Source organism: Fragaria vesca, linkage group LG4 (assembly GCF_000184155.1).
Source record: "Fragaria vesca subsp. vesca linkage group LG4, FraVesHawaii_1.0, whole genome shotgun sequence".
In the NCBI taxonomy this organism is placed as follows: Eukaryota; Viridiplantae; Streptophyta; class Magnoliopsida; order Rosales; family Rosaceae; genus Fragaria; species Fragaria vesca.
In genome coordinates this window covers 23,080,971-23,096,872 of record NC_020494.1, presented here as the reverse complement: position 1 = coordinate 23,096,872, position 15,902 = coordinate 23,080,971, and the positions used below count along the sequence as shown (strand labels likewise).

The 15,902-nt window shown below is 38.8% G+C and overlaps 2 protein-coding genes across 2 annotated transcripts; one reads left to right on the top strand and one right to left on the bottom strand.

Annotated features, from left to right (window-relative positions):
- Nucleotides 1–211: 211 nt before the first annotated feature.
- Nucleotides 212–9,030, bottom strand: LOC101299861 (protein transport protein Sec24-like At4g32640-like). Its single transcript, XM_004298588.1, has 24 exons — nucleotides 8,308–9,030; nucleotides 7,823–8,053; nucleotides 7,594–7,668; nucleotides 7,374–7,472; nucleotides 7,080–7,191; nucleotides 6,607–6,734; nucleotides 6,068–6,187; nucleotides 5,781–5,861; nucleotides 5,588–5,665; nucleotides 5,374–5,466; nucleotides 5,173–5,227; nucleotides 4,854–4,930; nucleotides 4,504–4,575; nucleotides 4,337–4,420; nucleotides 4,048–4,167; nucleotides 3,856–3,924; nucleotides 3,514–3,591; nucleotides 3,273–3,411; nucleotides 2,911–3,075; nucleotides 2,239–2,384; nucleotides 1,956–2,132; nucleotides 1,381–1,469; nucleotides 1,108–1,139; nucleotides 212–672 (listed from the first exon to the last, which is right to left on the bottom strand). Exons 1-24 carry the CDS (start codon nucleotides 9,028–9,030, stop codon nucleotides 569–571), a joined length of 3,147 nt encoding a protein of 1,048 aa, XP_004298636.1. The 3' UTR covers nucleotides 212–568.
- Nucleotides 9,031–9,913: 883 nt separating this feature from the next.
- Nucleotides 9,914–12,286, top strand: LOC101308669 (uncharacterized protein At4g15970-like). The gene is made up of 4 exons (XM_004297744.1): nucleotides 9,914–10,150; nucleotides 10,474–10,839; nucleotides 11,361–11,842; nucleotides 11,959–12,286. The coding sequence occupies exons 1-4, from the start codon at nucleotides 9,923–9,925 to the stop codon at nucleotides 12,020–12,022; spliced, it is 1,140 nt and encodes a 379-aa protein (XP_004297792.1). The 5' UTR covers nucleotides 9,914–9,922; the 3' UTR covers nucleotides 12,023–12,286.
- The last annotated feature ends 3,616 nt before the right edge of the window (nucleotides 12,287–15,902 follow it).

Sequence of the window (15,902 nt, the reverse complement as noted above, 5' to 3'; positions counted from 1 at the left end):
GTTTTATCTTAGATTATTCTCTTAATGACCTCGGGAACCTAATTTACAAAAACAGTTAAGTATTACCCATTCTTTTAAGTTTCTGCTCGATCGCCTGCATAAAACTCAGCAATGGTAATGTTCTCATAGCTTAATCTCGGGGTGAGCTACTGGACTTTAGGTTTCCTAAAGGTATGATAATCGATTCAATAATTTCATATTTCTATATTTCCTCTCTTGAGGGCACCTATATATAGTAAAGTACATCAAGAAAAAGGAAAGAGGCTGGAGGTGAAATAGGTTGTACAACATCTTTACTATAAGATATGAGTACTTATCTGTCCACATTTACCAATTACCACTGAAAGAAAACCAAAGAAATCCTCACACCAAAACTCAGCTTTGTTTTTTTTTTGGGTAAACAACTCAGCTGCACTTTTCACTGCTCTAGTTCTAATTGGTGAAGGGCAAGGTGTTCTTCTTGAGTAGCAAGGAGCTGACCTTCATAGTATTGTAACCCCCTTTCTCCGTTGGCCCAAGCAGGAGTGTATCAATCAAAACTTGTAACAAATTTGAACAAGCCAAGTGATCACATTTTCATTTGAATTTGCCGATGGATATGTATTAGGAACTCAACATATGAGAGGCCATTCAAGCTCTTGTCTTCTACGATATAAGAGAAGAAAAGCATCCCTGGGAAAGAAAAAATGGAGGAACTGAATGCATCAACATCCAATGTAAATTACTTCACCGGATCAGATGTTGCGCTGATCAGACACAGAAACCCTCCTTTACTCTGATAACAGTGATAACCCAAAAAGAGGCACAACACTTCTGCCTTGCATACATTACGTTATCAAAAATTATGCAGTTACCTTGCTATGTTATATTCATCCATTTGGTCACAGCTATACATTTATTTCTAATTAGTATGTATTGATGCCCAACAAATGAGATGATTGGGGAAGGGGAGCTATGTAGAAATGAAAAAGGAAAAAAGATGAGACAATCTAATAGAAAGGAACAAATATGATGCAAAGGATATAATCTGGATGATGTTGTGAGTTATAACATAATAGTTGCCAAGAAGCAGAGGTTGTGTATAAAAGCGTTTTGTAAAACACTGACCTGATGGTTCTCCTTTCTTGCATAACTTCAAGCTGTAAGAAAATAATGAGGATTAATTAACTTCAATTAGTACATCATATAATTAAACATAGCAAGACGTATTTGTCTGGTTCTTTATTTCTGGTAAGAAAGTAAAGAGCAGCAGGTTGCCAGGTCTAAGACCATGGCAATCCTAGCGGACACGAGGGCGACTACCACCTAGGTGCTGGCTGGCCCCAAGTGATATGGAGAAAGAAATATATATACCAGAGGTAAAGATATACAGAAACATACCGAAGGTAGGAACATCTTTGGCGTCGTATCTCATTTATTAAATCATTTAGTCTCTTTGACAATGGATTGTCAAGCTGCTGCAGGACAAACTGTGCACAAAGAGAATTAGCCATTAAAGCATGAATTCCATATAATATAACTTGGGGATGAATCTTCCAAATATAGAACTCAGTCTCATGTTTGACATATGCCTAGATAACCATGTTAAACAAGAGGAACTGGGAGCAGAGAAGCACCCAGCCACTCCAAGCACACTTCTCATAGAAGATATATATTTACAATGTCATATTCAGACCCAGTTAAAGTTTCCCACTTATAAAAGACCCAAGTTAATCTAAGTTTGTGCCTTTAATCTATGTTTTCCTGCAAGTACAAGAATTAATCACAGTTACAAAATATTCAAATTATTAGCAATTACTAAACATAGCTAAATCACAAGAATTATGTTCAGGTCTTCATCAGAGCTCAACTCATGGATCCAAGAATTAGGGTAATTTCCTGGCATTCAGATTCAACAATTATGTGCAGACAATACTTACAAAATATTAACTTATTACATAATTCCTAAGTTGTACCTGAGTTGGAATTTCATCAATCGAGGGAACTCCAAACAGCTTGTTCAAGATATCTGAATCAACTGAGTTCCCTACATAAATTAGACAATCCTCTCCATTCTCGAGTAGATAAATTCCCTCATCACTGATATGCTCACTAGATAGTGGAATTGCAGGAGGACAGAGAGACGCATCATCCTGTCAATTGATAAACTAGTGGTTTTTAAGAGTATGATTTGGATGCGAGTACATGGTGGGCGGCTGTGGTGTATAGAAAGCACAACAGTGTTGGACAACTTCAGACCTTACAATTGAGGTTGTGGATTGCCAGCATCCGTGGATAAACAAGTGCTATTGCTAAAGCAGTGGAAACAGAGGACACGTAGTTGATCCAATAAGATCGTTCATCTATTTTCCCAGAAGTTCGCAATCCTGTACTTTTTGTTAAAGCTGACAAAGGAGATAAAGAAACACAGATATCAAAACATGTACAGACTTGTATGAGGAAAAGTTTTAATATTTGAATGAGTGCTTACATGCTAACAGAAGAGTGAGAAGACAGTCTAGGTAATGCAAAAGAACAGGACATGCCTAAAACAGTTATAAACAAATGAAAATTCTGAATTTACATCATGGAAATGACCAAATCGATCCCTCCAGTTTGAATCGCTTCTCAACTAGGTCTCTGTAATTACAATTTTTCTAACCAGGTTCATGTAGTTAACTATTATTAGCAATCAGGTCTCGTAGTACCTGATACTAGCAATTAGGTCTCAGTAGTTACCTTTCTTCAATTATGATTCAACAGCTATACTTAGTTTGTTGTTTCGCAAATCGCTACACACCAGTTTTACACTTTGACAAATATTATTTGGACAGAAATCATATCAGCTTCATAAAGGTGTTAACTTGAACATGGAACCTTCAATAAACTACATAATATAAACTATAAGCTTGAAAGCATAAAGGAAGATACCAAGGATGTATAAAGGTAGAAGCTTCAGTGTTTCTGGAAGAATAAGCTGTCCACTTGATGTTACTGTAGCACAAAATTTACGATAAGAACAGAGAATACTGATGCAACGGTCAGTCAGTCGTTCACGGACTTGCAGGAGTGAGCTAGAAGGGATTTCATTAGCCGCTGCAAAGAATCATCAGAAAATATATATATTGTAAGGATCATTTCCAACCAAAACCATAATAATAAATACACTGACATATAAGAGATATATAGGGGCACTTCTGCACAAGTCAGTGTGCCAGGAATGTAAAACGATCATCCAAAATTCATGCTTTAGAAAAAACTACTTTAAAACAAGCAACTATGAAACCAAATACCTTGCTTCAAGATACAAGCAAACTGAGTATCCAAATCAGCTGTTCGGAAAAGATTATTTAGCATACTTGTGCATGGTAGGGCAAGAGTTAAAACTCGAATCCTTCTTTGGCCATACACGGTAGTGTACAGAAGCGCACACTGAACAATGGAACGAACAATGATTTTGGAATGAAATCGATTTCTTTTGATATTAAGTATAATTAAAGCTCCAATTATTTCTACTTCAAAAATATAACATACCTGAAACACACATTCTGAGCCGTCCTGCAATTTGTCATCATATTTTATGGTTACCATTATAGTTTTATCAGAGTCAATCTGCACAGTCAAGAAATAGATAAGATTTCCCCAAAGGCATGTAATAAAACAAATAATATAAAGCTAAACTCACAATATAATATAAAGCTAGAACATATATAATTCAGACACTGCAAGAGAATGAAAAATACAAACCAGTAATTGAGATTATACAGTTATGGACAAAAAAAAATAACAACTAAATTCACATATAAACCTAGTTTCTATGGTGGAGAGAAAAGATTCAAATATCATCTAGAAGGTGGTGTTTTAGAAGATACCAACCCCAGGTAGGTCAACGTCTGTAGGAATGCGCTTGCAGAAGTTCCCGCGGTACTCGTTAACTTGGAGACCCTTCAATAGTTTAACAAAGACAAAAGATATAAGCTGTACGGAGCATATTATAAGTATGGACTTCGTTATAACTGTAAAGGTGAGGGTGAGAAAATGGGCATATTGGTACACCCCAAAAGTTACCTGGCTGCATCGCACACGCATCACTGCCTCAAAACCTAGAGGCCTTGTAATATTCCATCTAAGATCATTGTAGATCTTTGCATTGTCGGTAACAGCAGAGAAAGGATAATAATAATAGATCTGGAGCAAATAGGAAAAGAAGCAAAGTTAAACTCTGAAGTATGCCAAATTCGCACGTAAAAGATCGTTGGCTACCGCCATTAGTTGAAAAGGTATGGCTAAAAAATGGAATCAATGAGTAACCAGAATATAAAAAAAAATGGAATGGAAGAACAGACATTTTAAGTACCTGTCCACCAGTAATTCTTGGCATGACAGAGATAGAGGCTATGTCCATGTAAGTTTGGGTGGTAATAAAAATATCTACACAGACCTGTGACATATCAGCACAAAACAATTAGCCTATTAGATATGCTCATCAGTCTACAAATATCAACAGAACACTTAAAATCTTACCTGATACTCAGCAAGTTCCATTGCCATTGATTCTAAAGTCTTATCAGCTGGTTGAAGTAACTTATGGGCCTCCTAATGAAACAAACATTCTTATGTTTATCAGAACAATTGGTCCTTGTCAACATGGAAGAGAGAAGATGAAGGAACAATATAAAATTTGGAAATAGATAGATTAACTCACATTCTAACATTTCTAAACTAGTGTACAAAATTATGCAATTACCGGAATGTCGTACAAAAGAGGCACTACCCAAGAATACCATTTTACAAACAAAATAGAACCAAGTATTTTGGAAGAAAAAAGAAAAACAAATTAGTAGCTTCAATAAATAAAAGCTAAATATTCATACCTTTTCACCAACAGAAGTATTAATTCTTCCTTCAGCCTCTCTAGCAGAAAGCGCTCCAGTACCAATAGATGGCAATACTGTAGACAACATTGCCTAATTTATCAAAAAATGTTGAATGGTTTATTGTCCAAATTCTATTTAGGTCACAGGTGAGATGAGAAAATCCTTACGAAAAGAACAAGATCTATATGTTCTAGAAAGTATTTGGATGAAAACGGATGTTGCAAAAAGTTTATAAATCCCCAACAATACGTTGAGAAAATGCATCGTAATAAAGAGCAGGTTCATAACACTAAAAGACAAATATCTCCGAACTTGCCTGACTGAAATACCAAAAGTTTTCCTCCATTACTTTTCATTGCCAAGAATGCACCCTACAAAATAGGAAGCGAAGGGTAAAAGCATTAGAGAAATACATTCCTCTATAGCAAGAAGCCAAGAACTCCAATTTTACAATTTTTTCTGTCTCACACCATTTTAACTCACTGAGACCAGAAGCAAGAAGATATGGATAGCATACCTTCACTGCGGCACCAAAGGCTGAGTCAGCTGTTTTGTTATCTTGAAACATGGATGGGATGCTGTCAAGCAGCAGCTCTAAATGCTGACGGCACTGGATCCACATAATAAACAACCGAGTAATCAATTGTACCATATTTGGATGTATTTCAAAACAAGTGAGGCTTTGACTTATCCAGGACTCCTTTACATATATCCTAAAGTATGAAGCTAACCTCAGAAAGCTGGACAATAACATCAGTCTCCAGAGGAGTATAAACATCTTGTATATCAGGAACAATGAGCATCAATGGCTACGAAACATATTACAGAAAAGGTTCAGAGAGCAACATTTGTTGCAGAAATGTGCATGAGTGACAAAGTTTATTGTGAAAAAGTACACCAACTGTAATAACACCATATATTTACCTGCTGTAATGCCCGTTTCAAATTATAAAAATGAATTGTACAGTCAAATGTTGCAATTCCCACCTTTGTCCGAGGACCTTCCTGTAATAACAGAATTATCAATCACATCAGAGGCTAAGTACCCCCACCAAGAATGTTGTAAGAACTTTTAAAAGTAGAGATGCTGTCTGATGAGGGAGTGGAGTATAATATAATGAATCTAGAAACAGAAAAGCAGCAAACAAAAAGTCACAAGTACATTGTATGATGACATGGTTCTGCATTCTACAAATAGGCATGAAACTTACAGGAAGATCAGAAATAACTTGACTGATTGCAGAGCATGCGGCTGCAGTTGCTCCAGTTTGTATGGCATTCATGGATACGTCAATAAGGAAGAAATACATAGCCAGCATCGGATCACGCACCTAGAACATAATAATTAAGTTATAAAGCTGGTAATACAATTGAAGAAGAAAAGAATAAACCAATTAAAAACAATTAAGATTTCACAGGGAAAGAGGCAGTCATTTTCAATCAGCCAACTTGCAATTTAGAAAACGAAACCAGATTACAAAAAAGAAGAAAAAAAACAACAGGCAGTGAAATGATGCATTCTCAAGGCATGATCCGTTATATTATCTGCATTTGGCTATAAGTTGGGCAGACTGTTAGTTGAATCGTTTTGTGGACTTAAAACAGCGCATATCAATAGGTTTCACACCAGTTCTGTCATATGTACTCAATCTCATAAGTCATATTACTATATTAGTATGAAGTAATCCTAAGATTGTGAAAATGAAACAGGAATATATCTAAACCTCAAAAATCATGTTACTAAACTAACCATGTATTCTTTTGGAGCAACAAATTCCACCATTCCTCTACAAAGCTCAGGTCTATCATCAGCATCCCTACGCCTACCATCAGGACCAAGATTGCAGTGGTAGTCACGGGGAGTCTCATCAGTGAATCCTGCAAATTAGTCTATTCATTGTGAACCATGTTTGGGATGGAATAAACAGCCAATCTATCAATGATGATGAAAGACAATTTATTTGTTAACACGGGACCATTTTGGATGCCATTAAGCTGTAGTTATTCACATGACTTCATGACTGTCAGCATATGCTATAAAACAAACTTTCTATATTCCAAAAAACAGATGTAACAATTTGTACCAAGTTATTTACCACACAAGTTGTACTAGGATGTACTTACAGAAAAATAAAAATCTAATATATATAGGTAGGTGTATGTGTGCGCGTGACAAGTTATATATCAAATAAAGACAATGATAAGTTGTACTAAGTTACTTACCACACAAGTTGCAGATGAACTGCCTTCCCTGATCAATGAACTTCATGAAAGGGTTAATATAGCCTTTGCAACGAGAACAACGAAGAGGACCAGTTTCACCTAAATCCACAACCTATAACAAGAAAAATTTATCGAGTAAGAAAACAAATTCTCAAATGCTAGGAAACAGGGAGTAATTCCAAAATTTGGGTCATCCTTCAGATCAAAATTCATGACTCGCTGACAAACAGACAAGTAAGCTTACATCTACTATGTAGTACAGATAAGTTTTTCTATATAATGTTAATGCATTACTTGTATGGGCTCTTCAGAAGGATGAGGAAGGCCCAAGGGTTGGACCAACAAAGCCAACTGCATCCCTGATGTTGTCAAGAGGTCAGCAGTGCATGGGATCTGTTGAAATAAAAAGCAGATATGTAGAAAAATTATGTTCAAATAATGAACTTTTCAGAGAACACACTGGACTCGAATAACAAATAACAAAATCATTTGTTTGTTGGTGAATTCTATATACCTGATTGATAGTGCACCTCATATTACGTGGACTGCAATTTCCAGTGTCTCTGACAATGTAATCGCTCGTAGCAGGCTTCAAAACAAAAGAAATTACATTTAGCAAGAAGTGAAGAATTACAAAACAACATTGCAGCACGCACGTACAAGATAATCAAATAATGAAGAAGAAAATGAAGTGCCAGAGACTTTAACTAAATTCGAGAAATCACAAATCAAATCAGAAATACCGGAGGAGGGTTGGCCTGATTGCCTTGGCGAGTTTCATGCAGAACCACAGAGGAATCTGGAGCAGGTCGCGGAATTTGATTAGGATCAATCTTCGATGGACCTGCCACAGGGGCTCCAGTTTGACCCACAGCATGCGATATGGCAGTCATAGACTGATTTGGCATCGGTGGTGGCATTCCATACATTCCGGGTGCTTGCTGAGATTGTGAAATTGGTGGAGGTGGAGGCACCTAAAGCAATTCAATATATCCAATCAAATTATGGTATGAACATCGGAAAAAAGCATACATTACATGATTCATAAGCCTCACCTTCTTGCAAAGAGCATTTCAGCACTAAGCTACTAATTGAAGAGCTACTACACATTGAACACATTTCATAGTAGTCAAACACAACATCCTGTGCATACTTCAATAAACTTCCAAACAACGAAAAACTACCATCTTTAGCAAACCAATAATACTAAATAATCATCGAGACTTACTTGGTTGGGTTGCATTGACCAAGGTTGTGATCCGTAAGGAGAAACAGGAGGAGGCTGTGCTGCCCCTGCAAATGGTGACCGCTGCTGTTGCACTGCAGGACTAGGACTAGGAGGTGAACTTCCCAAAAGAGCATGCATGGTTTGAGGTTGCGGTGGCACTCGAGACACTCCCATTCCCATTGAAGGTCCGAGAGGCGGCGGCGGTAGCGGCTGTGAAGCAATCCCAGCAGGAGGAGGAAACCGTGGCCCGCCCTGTGGAGCAAAATTCGGCGGTCCATTATTCATCACAGCACCCGGTGGAGGCGCAACCGGACCGGCACTCATCGGAAGAGGCGCCATCCCGCCGGGGCGGGCACCCGGCGGCGGCGGAGGCGGTGACATTTGACGGTTCGGTGGGAAATTAGGAGGAGGTCTGTAGCCGAGCGGAGGAGAAGGTTGAGTTTGACTAACCGGCGGGCCGGAAGGCCTCCCCGGAGGAAATGAAGGCGGCGGAGGTCCTCCAGGGCGTACCGGCGCAGCTCCGGGAGGAGGAGGAGGAGGTCCAGGCCTGGAAAACGAGGCCGGAAACGGCGTCGTTGAAGGTCTAGGGGGATTCGTAGGCGGCGGCGGGCGATTGAGATTTAGATTTTGCATGTTATCGGATAGAGATTGGGGATTGTAATTAGGGTTTGGTGGAGGATTATTAGGTCTAGGTGGGCCCGGAGGAGGCACCGGAGTGGCCATTGATCGTGATCAAAATCAATGAGATTGAATCCGATTTAGAATTGAGACGAGTGAATTGGATTTTGTGAGGTAAGTGAGGGAGAAGAAGAAGAACCTGTGGGATCGGAGAAGAAAAGTGAGTATGATTGAGCTGGCGATTCAGGAAGATCGATGACGAAGAATTGGAAAACAGTTACGAGCAGAGAGTGTTGGCCAGTAACGAAAATGTGACTCTGAATAAGCGCGAAAGTAACGGCCTTTTTCCCTCTCTCTCAGAGTGAAACTGACGGTACTAACGGCCGTTTTTTACCCCGTTAAATAACGAAGAGAACATCTAAAATCAAATACATTTTTGTAAATCACCACGATTACGTTAGCGAGTTAGTGTTACTCATATAGTTAGTGTTCGAATTAATGTCTATAGAGCTACGGTTGCTTTAATAAAGTCATACTACCCCGTCACTGATGCACGAACATGACGCCCCTAACAACAAATTAGTAACAGTTGAGACTTGTATACTTCATGCTAGGCAAATCAACCAAGTGAACCAACCATATCACACTAGTTGATTTCGACAATAAGAGATACTTTTCCTCAGTTGATTTATTGACAGGATGGATCGAACAACAAAATTAATCTAACTAATTCGATTTTAAAATTTCAATACGCAAAAATAAAAATTTAATATTCTCTAAGATTTTGTGATGTTAATGACCAGTGACATTTAGTCAAGTACCCAGTATCATTTCGTCGAATAACATTGTCATAAGTGAGAGGTCGTGAAATCGAGCTACCAAATTTTTTTTTGAATAATTATCTTCACCATTTAGTAAGAGACAAAAAATAGTTATCCGTAGGCCTCTCTTTACGGTCCACCCTAGACATCTATAACCATGCCAGATTTCCAAACCGATGCGTCCACACCAGAGGCGACTACCGGCGACTCTAGTCAGCCGTCGTGATTTCTGCAGAGTCGCCGACATGTTGCCGGAAGCCGTCGCACTCGTCCGCCGCTTCCTCTTCTTCCTCGCCGTGTTCCTTTTTTGCTTGCTCCTCTACAGAGACTCCGACGCCCTCCGCCTCCTCCACCACTTCTCTTCTTATCCCGCCTCTTCCTTCACCGCCTTCTATTCCCCGCCGGTGAGTCCCTAACTGTTACTTCTCTGATTTCTACCTTCAATTTCGTGCACATTGTAATTTCTAAGCTTTCTGAAATTGCGCTCTCAATTTTGTTTCATACTGCTAAAAATTAAGCTTTTGTGCTCAATGTAGGTCCAAATTAGCTTTAATTTCAATATATACATTATATCCATTGAAATCTGTATATATAATTTGATGAGGAACATTTTGCTTTGTGTAATTTTTTTCTAAATCGGCATTGTGTTGTGTTATGAGGTTTTGTAGAAATGAGTGTTCAATTTAGGTCAGGCTGCATTGGTTGATAGAAACTTGTGTGTATGTAGGTCAGTGAGGAACGTGGGATTGAGGAGGTTTTGAAGGATGCTGCAATGGAAGACGGGACGGTGATCCTGACGACGTTAAATGAAGCATGGGCGGCTCCGAATTCGATCATTGATCTTTTCGTTGAGAGCTTTAGGAATGGAGTTGGCACTCGTAGGCTCTTGAATCATTTAGTGATCATTGCCTTGGATCAAAAGGCATATCGGCGTTGTTTGCAGATACATACTCATTGCTTTGGTCTCCATACTGAGGGAGTAGATTTTCGTGAGGAGGCCTACTTCATGACCCCCAACTACTTGAAGATGATGTGGGCGAGGATTGATTTTCTTCTCTCTGTTCTTGAGATGGGATTCAATTTTGTTTTCACGGTAATCTCTTCTGCATCTCAATCACAACTTTTGTCAATTAAGATCTTTATTCTGTATTTAATCAATGATTTGATCATTTATGCGTGAATCTATTTGAAAAGAATTACAATTTCATACTCCAATATTCCTTTGTATTTAGCTTTATCCGTGTGCATGTGTGACTCAACTATATAGGCTTCTGTCTTTTCATGTCTATTCGTAAGCTTCTCTCCATTGTTTTGCATCAATGTGAATTATTTTCACTCAGTGACAACCCCAAAAGTATCTAATGAGGATGTGTTTTTATGTCCCAATTGAGAAACTATTGGAGTTGAATTACTTGCTGTGTTAGTTCACTTAGTTCCACTACTGATCTCTCATTACAATATTCAAGTATTGAGTGCAAAAGTTTATGCCTTTTAGTCCTGATTTTCAACATACCAAGTGTAAGTTGATAGTTTTGTAATGGTTGAAATCATATCTGCTTGCCATTCCCTTTGCCATTTATTCAATGCCTTCATGCTTTGTCTTTCCTCCTCCAGGATGCTGATGTTATGTGGTTTAGAGATCCTTTTCCACGGTTTTATTCCGATGCAGATTTTCAGATTGCTTGTGATCATTTCTTAGGCAGCTCTGATGATTTGCAGAACAAACCTAATGGAGGGTTCAACTATGTGAAGTCCAATAACAGGTCAATAGAATTCTACAAACATTGGTATTCTTCGCGTGAAACCTACCCTGGATACCATGATCAGGATGTTCTCAATATGATCAAGTTTGATCCATCCACTCTCAGTATTGGATTGAGAATGAAATTCCTGGACACTGCTTACTTTGGTGGATTTTGTGAACCTAGTAGAGATTTGAATCAAGTTTGCACGATGCATGCAAATTGTTGTTTTGGTCTAGATAGCAAGCTTCATGACCTTAGAATTATGGTTCAAGACTGGAAAGAATTTCTGTCCTTGCCACCAAGTTTGAAGAGAGATTATATATTCCCATGGGCGGTTCCACAGAATTGCAGGTAAGAGAAAGTTCATATCTTCTTGGATGTCTCGATTTTTGAAAATTTGAATCCTATATGCATCTTATATAAGGTTTTGAATAATATTCTTAAATTGTTATTTTGTTTCATTCCAGCCTTGATTCTCTCCGTCACTATGATGCACCCCAGAGTGACGATCAACATAATGAGGAAGAATGAATTGAGCTGTAAATAGGTTTTGAGGCTTTTCCTCACATGTGGTTTCCAGTTTTGTATCCCTGGACCTTCATGTTTACGCAGGTCTTCAATCATCGGAAGATATGGAAGGTTGTTCAGAGAGTTGGTTTGGGACGAAAGAACAGAGAATTGACCATAAACCATCTTTTGCTGTACGTGGGAAATTTTACAGTGAGGACATAGGAGCTGCATAGTATATGGGAGGAAGAACCATTTAGACTCAAGAGTCCAGACTAGCCCTTTATATAAAATCTAGGGCCTACTATTGGTCGGTGATTATTATTGATCGACTAGATTTCAAAAGTTTAGGTGTAGCTTGCAGTATGTTCAAGTTGTACATGGCCACAACATCAAACTTATCACTGTGAATATATAAAAAGAAGTTGCTCCATATTTGTTTGTTTCTTTGTCTCAATCTGCATATTCTTGCACTCACTGGTATAGCCTCTTGCATTTGGTATTTGACAGGAAGCTAGGGGTAATGTTTCAATTTTCAAGGGGTTTACCCTCGTAGCTTACATCAGACCAAAACAAATAAGACTCCAATACAGAAGCAGCGGATGAATTCCCAAGTAGATAGGGCATATAAACTAGGATGCTTTTTTCATGTTGGCTTGGATGATTGAGAAACGCTGACACTGCACTGTACAGAAGAGTATTTTGCAAAAGAAACACAATAGAAAAAGTCGTATGTAAAACCTGTTAAAGGAATTATTCATATTTTACACCCAGGACTACAAAACACAACACATCTCACTGTCAGGAGGATGAATGCACTCAACTAAACCTGTAGCAGAAAAGTAATGTTCTGCAACAGCATGCTTAATATGTGTATGGTGAAAAGCTTATGATAACATGGGCAAAATAACATAATATACTCGATATGAATTTGTGACATGCAGCTGGTCTGAAGGAATATGTCAAAATTGATAACTGATTCTGAAGCTACGCACCGGGAATTCATTAATTATTGGCAGACATACAGAACCATATCAGTAGGATACGCTATAAGCAGCTAGATTCTCGATCTTTATTCATCTATAACTGAATTGACGGCTTTAAGTTCCAGTTACTCTCTAGTTTGAAGAACATTATTTTGCAGTTACTCTGTAGTTTGAAGAACATTATTTTGCTCACTGGTTTCATACCCAAAACACTAATAAACAAGCTACTCCAAGAACAATTCTTTCATTTTGCTGGATAAAGAAAAAACACCAAAATGCACCATACATCCCACTAAATAGGTCATGTCATGCTTTTTTTATGCATGAATGATGGAAAAAGCCGAAGAAAATAGCTGTTATTGGATCATCTCAAGCACTCGTGCAAAGTTCAAACTACATAACGGCACCACTGCAGCAGCCACTGGAGAGTCTATATGCATTCTTGGTCCAAAATTCAACTTGTATTAACCTTTACTAATACATTATAGTCTGCATTTTTCTTCTGTCAAATAATGTCTTAAATATGAAAAGCACAATCACTTAACCTCCACAGAACTCTGAGATAGGAACAAACTGTTGGGAGGGGAACCAGATTATGCAACAAAATATATGAACCAAAATTGCACAGCACAAACACAGCAAGAACAGAAAAATAACAGCAGCAAATAACAGCAGCAGAGAGACACCAATTTTAACGTGGAAACCCTTCAATGTGAAGGGAAAAACCATGGGACAATCTCCGAAGAACTTCCACTATGATAAATGGGATTACAGCCACCAATCTCTCTAGATCACTAGAGGAAAACTCTCAAGAGAAACACTCTTGGATACACAAACACAAGAAGACTTATCAGAGAAAGGATTGCTGTCTTCTTTCTCTCCTTTCACAGTAAAAACTCTCTCCCTGTCTAACCAAGGCTACTGAGAACTGAATACATAAACACACACACTCTTCTAGTCTTCTTGAGAAGATGAGAGATACAGCGACAACTAATTCAATGTTGTAGCACGCCTTCTTTTCGGAAAACTGAAACGACTCCTTTTTGGTTTTTATTTCTTTTCTTTTTTTCCTTTTCTCCAAGTTAGAATCCAACTTGGTTTAGAACAGCTATTAATAAGTTGTCTAGCATGAGGAGGGAATTCCAACACAAACAACTACCCTGACCAAAAATTTCAAATGGTGAAAAGCAATGCAAGTTGCTTTCTTTTTTGTTTTTCTTTACCTTCAGGTGGAAGGGGGGTCCTCGATCTAAAAGAACTATGATTAAGCAAGTTCTTATATGACTAAGCTAAAAGTATGGACCGGACCAGATGAAGAAAAGAAAAAAGAGAAAACTTATATGAGGATCATGACCAGTAGTAACACAGAGATGTAGAAAACATCCATTCAGGAATAGTGTCATATGCAAGTTCTCAATCATCTGAACAGATTATTGTGAAGAAACTAAAATTAAATAAATTACCAATTTATAAGCAATGTAAGAGAACAGAACTCTTTCCGTTGGATAAACAATGAACATTTCAGCCAGAGTAGTATCTCAAGAGGACAAAAACAACATATCAATTATTCTTAATTGAACTCTTTCCGTCGGAAAAACAATGAACGTTTCAACCATAACTGTAGACAAAAACAACATACCATTATTCTTATTTAAAGAGGAGAAGAATACATTAGACTAGATTAAGACTAGATATCGGATATTCAGTAACGTACGGATTAAGGCAGCTCTTACATTTCGGCTGCACAATTGACTATGTCAGAGGTGCAATCATCAAGCGGACAGTATCCACTTGACACTGAATTGGCATAGAAATGGGGGTCTTGCTGAGCAGTAGTACTGGTTCTGCAATTGAGTACGAACTTGGACCAGACAAGGTTCAATTGAGCCCCATGAGATTCTGGATGTGTGCCGTGACCATCCCACAGCAAAGCCAACTTGTTGTGCTCTTGCTTTCCTATTTGGAGCAGGAATGGCGAGAATGCTATATCAACAAACTCATCTGGGTCTAGGTGTGGTTCTGGCTCGTAAATAACCGGAAGGACTTTTCCATCAGTGGGGAGGCCCTCAACTGGTTCGGAGAGCCATTGACAATTCTCAATATCAAATACATAAATTCCAGGAACCTCGGCGTCTTCTTCACGTGTAGGATTCTGACTGCCAAACGAGAACAAGTAGCTGTCCTCGAAAAGCACCACTCCCGCGGACCAATCACCACGGAAGTTATCGCCAAGGTCAAGGACATCCCACCACCTTGATTTCAAATCAAAACAATATATCAGATTGCCACCATTAGCGCCTCCTCCAATGGTGTAGATGAAAAGCTTTTTCCTAGAAAGACCGAGAAGACGTGAGCGTTCCCTGCCTGCCGGGGGAATCAACTCCTCATGGAACTTGCCACAAGTAGAGAATCGATATATTTCGAAGTCTCCCACTGTATAAATATAACCGTCCGGTCCAACCGATGCTCCGCCATATTGATAACCTACCAAATTCCCACCGGCCGGCCTCCATTCCCCTTTTTCTCCCAAATCCAGATCCAAGTGTCGGTAAGCGATATGTTCATCCTTAACACCACCGGTGACGGTACCAGTCGTACCACCAATCAGGTATAAGGTGGAGTTTATGACGACAAGGTTGCTTGAAAATATGGAGGGTTCCAAATCTGAACATGGAAAATCGAGGCGTCTGACTCTGTCGTTGTTAGAGTCACATCCGATCATCGTGTTGTCGTCATCAACGTCGATCGCCGACTTCTCCTCAATCACGTACCAGTAATTCTTGTCCTTGCCAGATACTCTTACGAATATCATCTTGTCCTTGCCGCTGTCTCGGTCTGCGATTGCACCTACTGCCATCTTTGCTTTGAGTTTCTTCTTCTTCCCACAGATTGTTGCGATATGTATTTCCCTTCTCTTT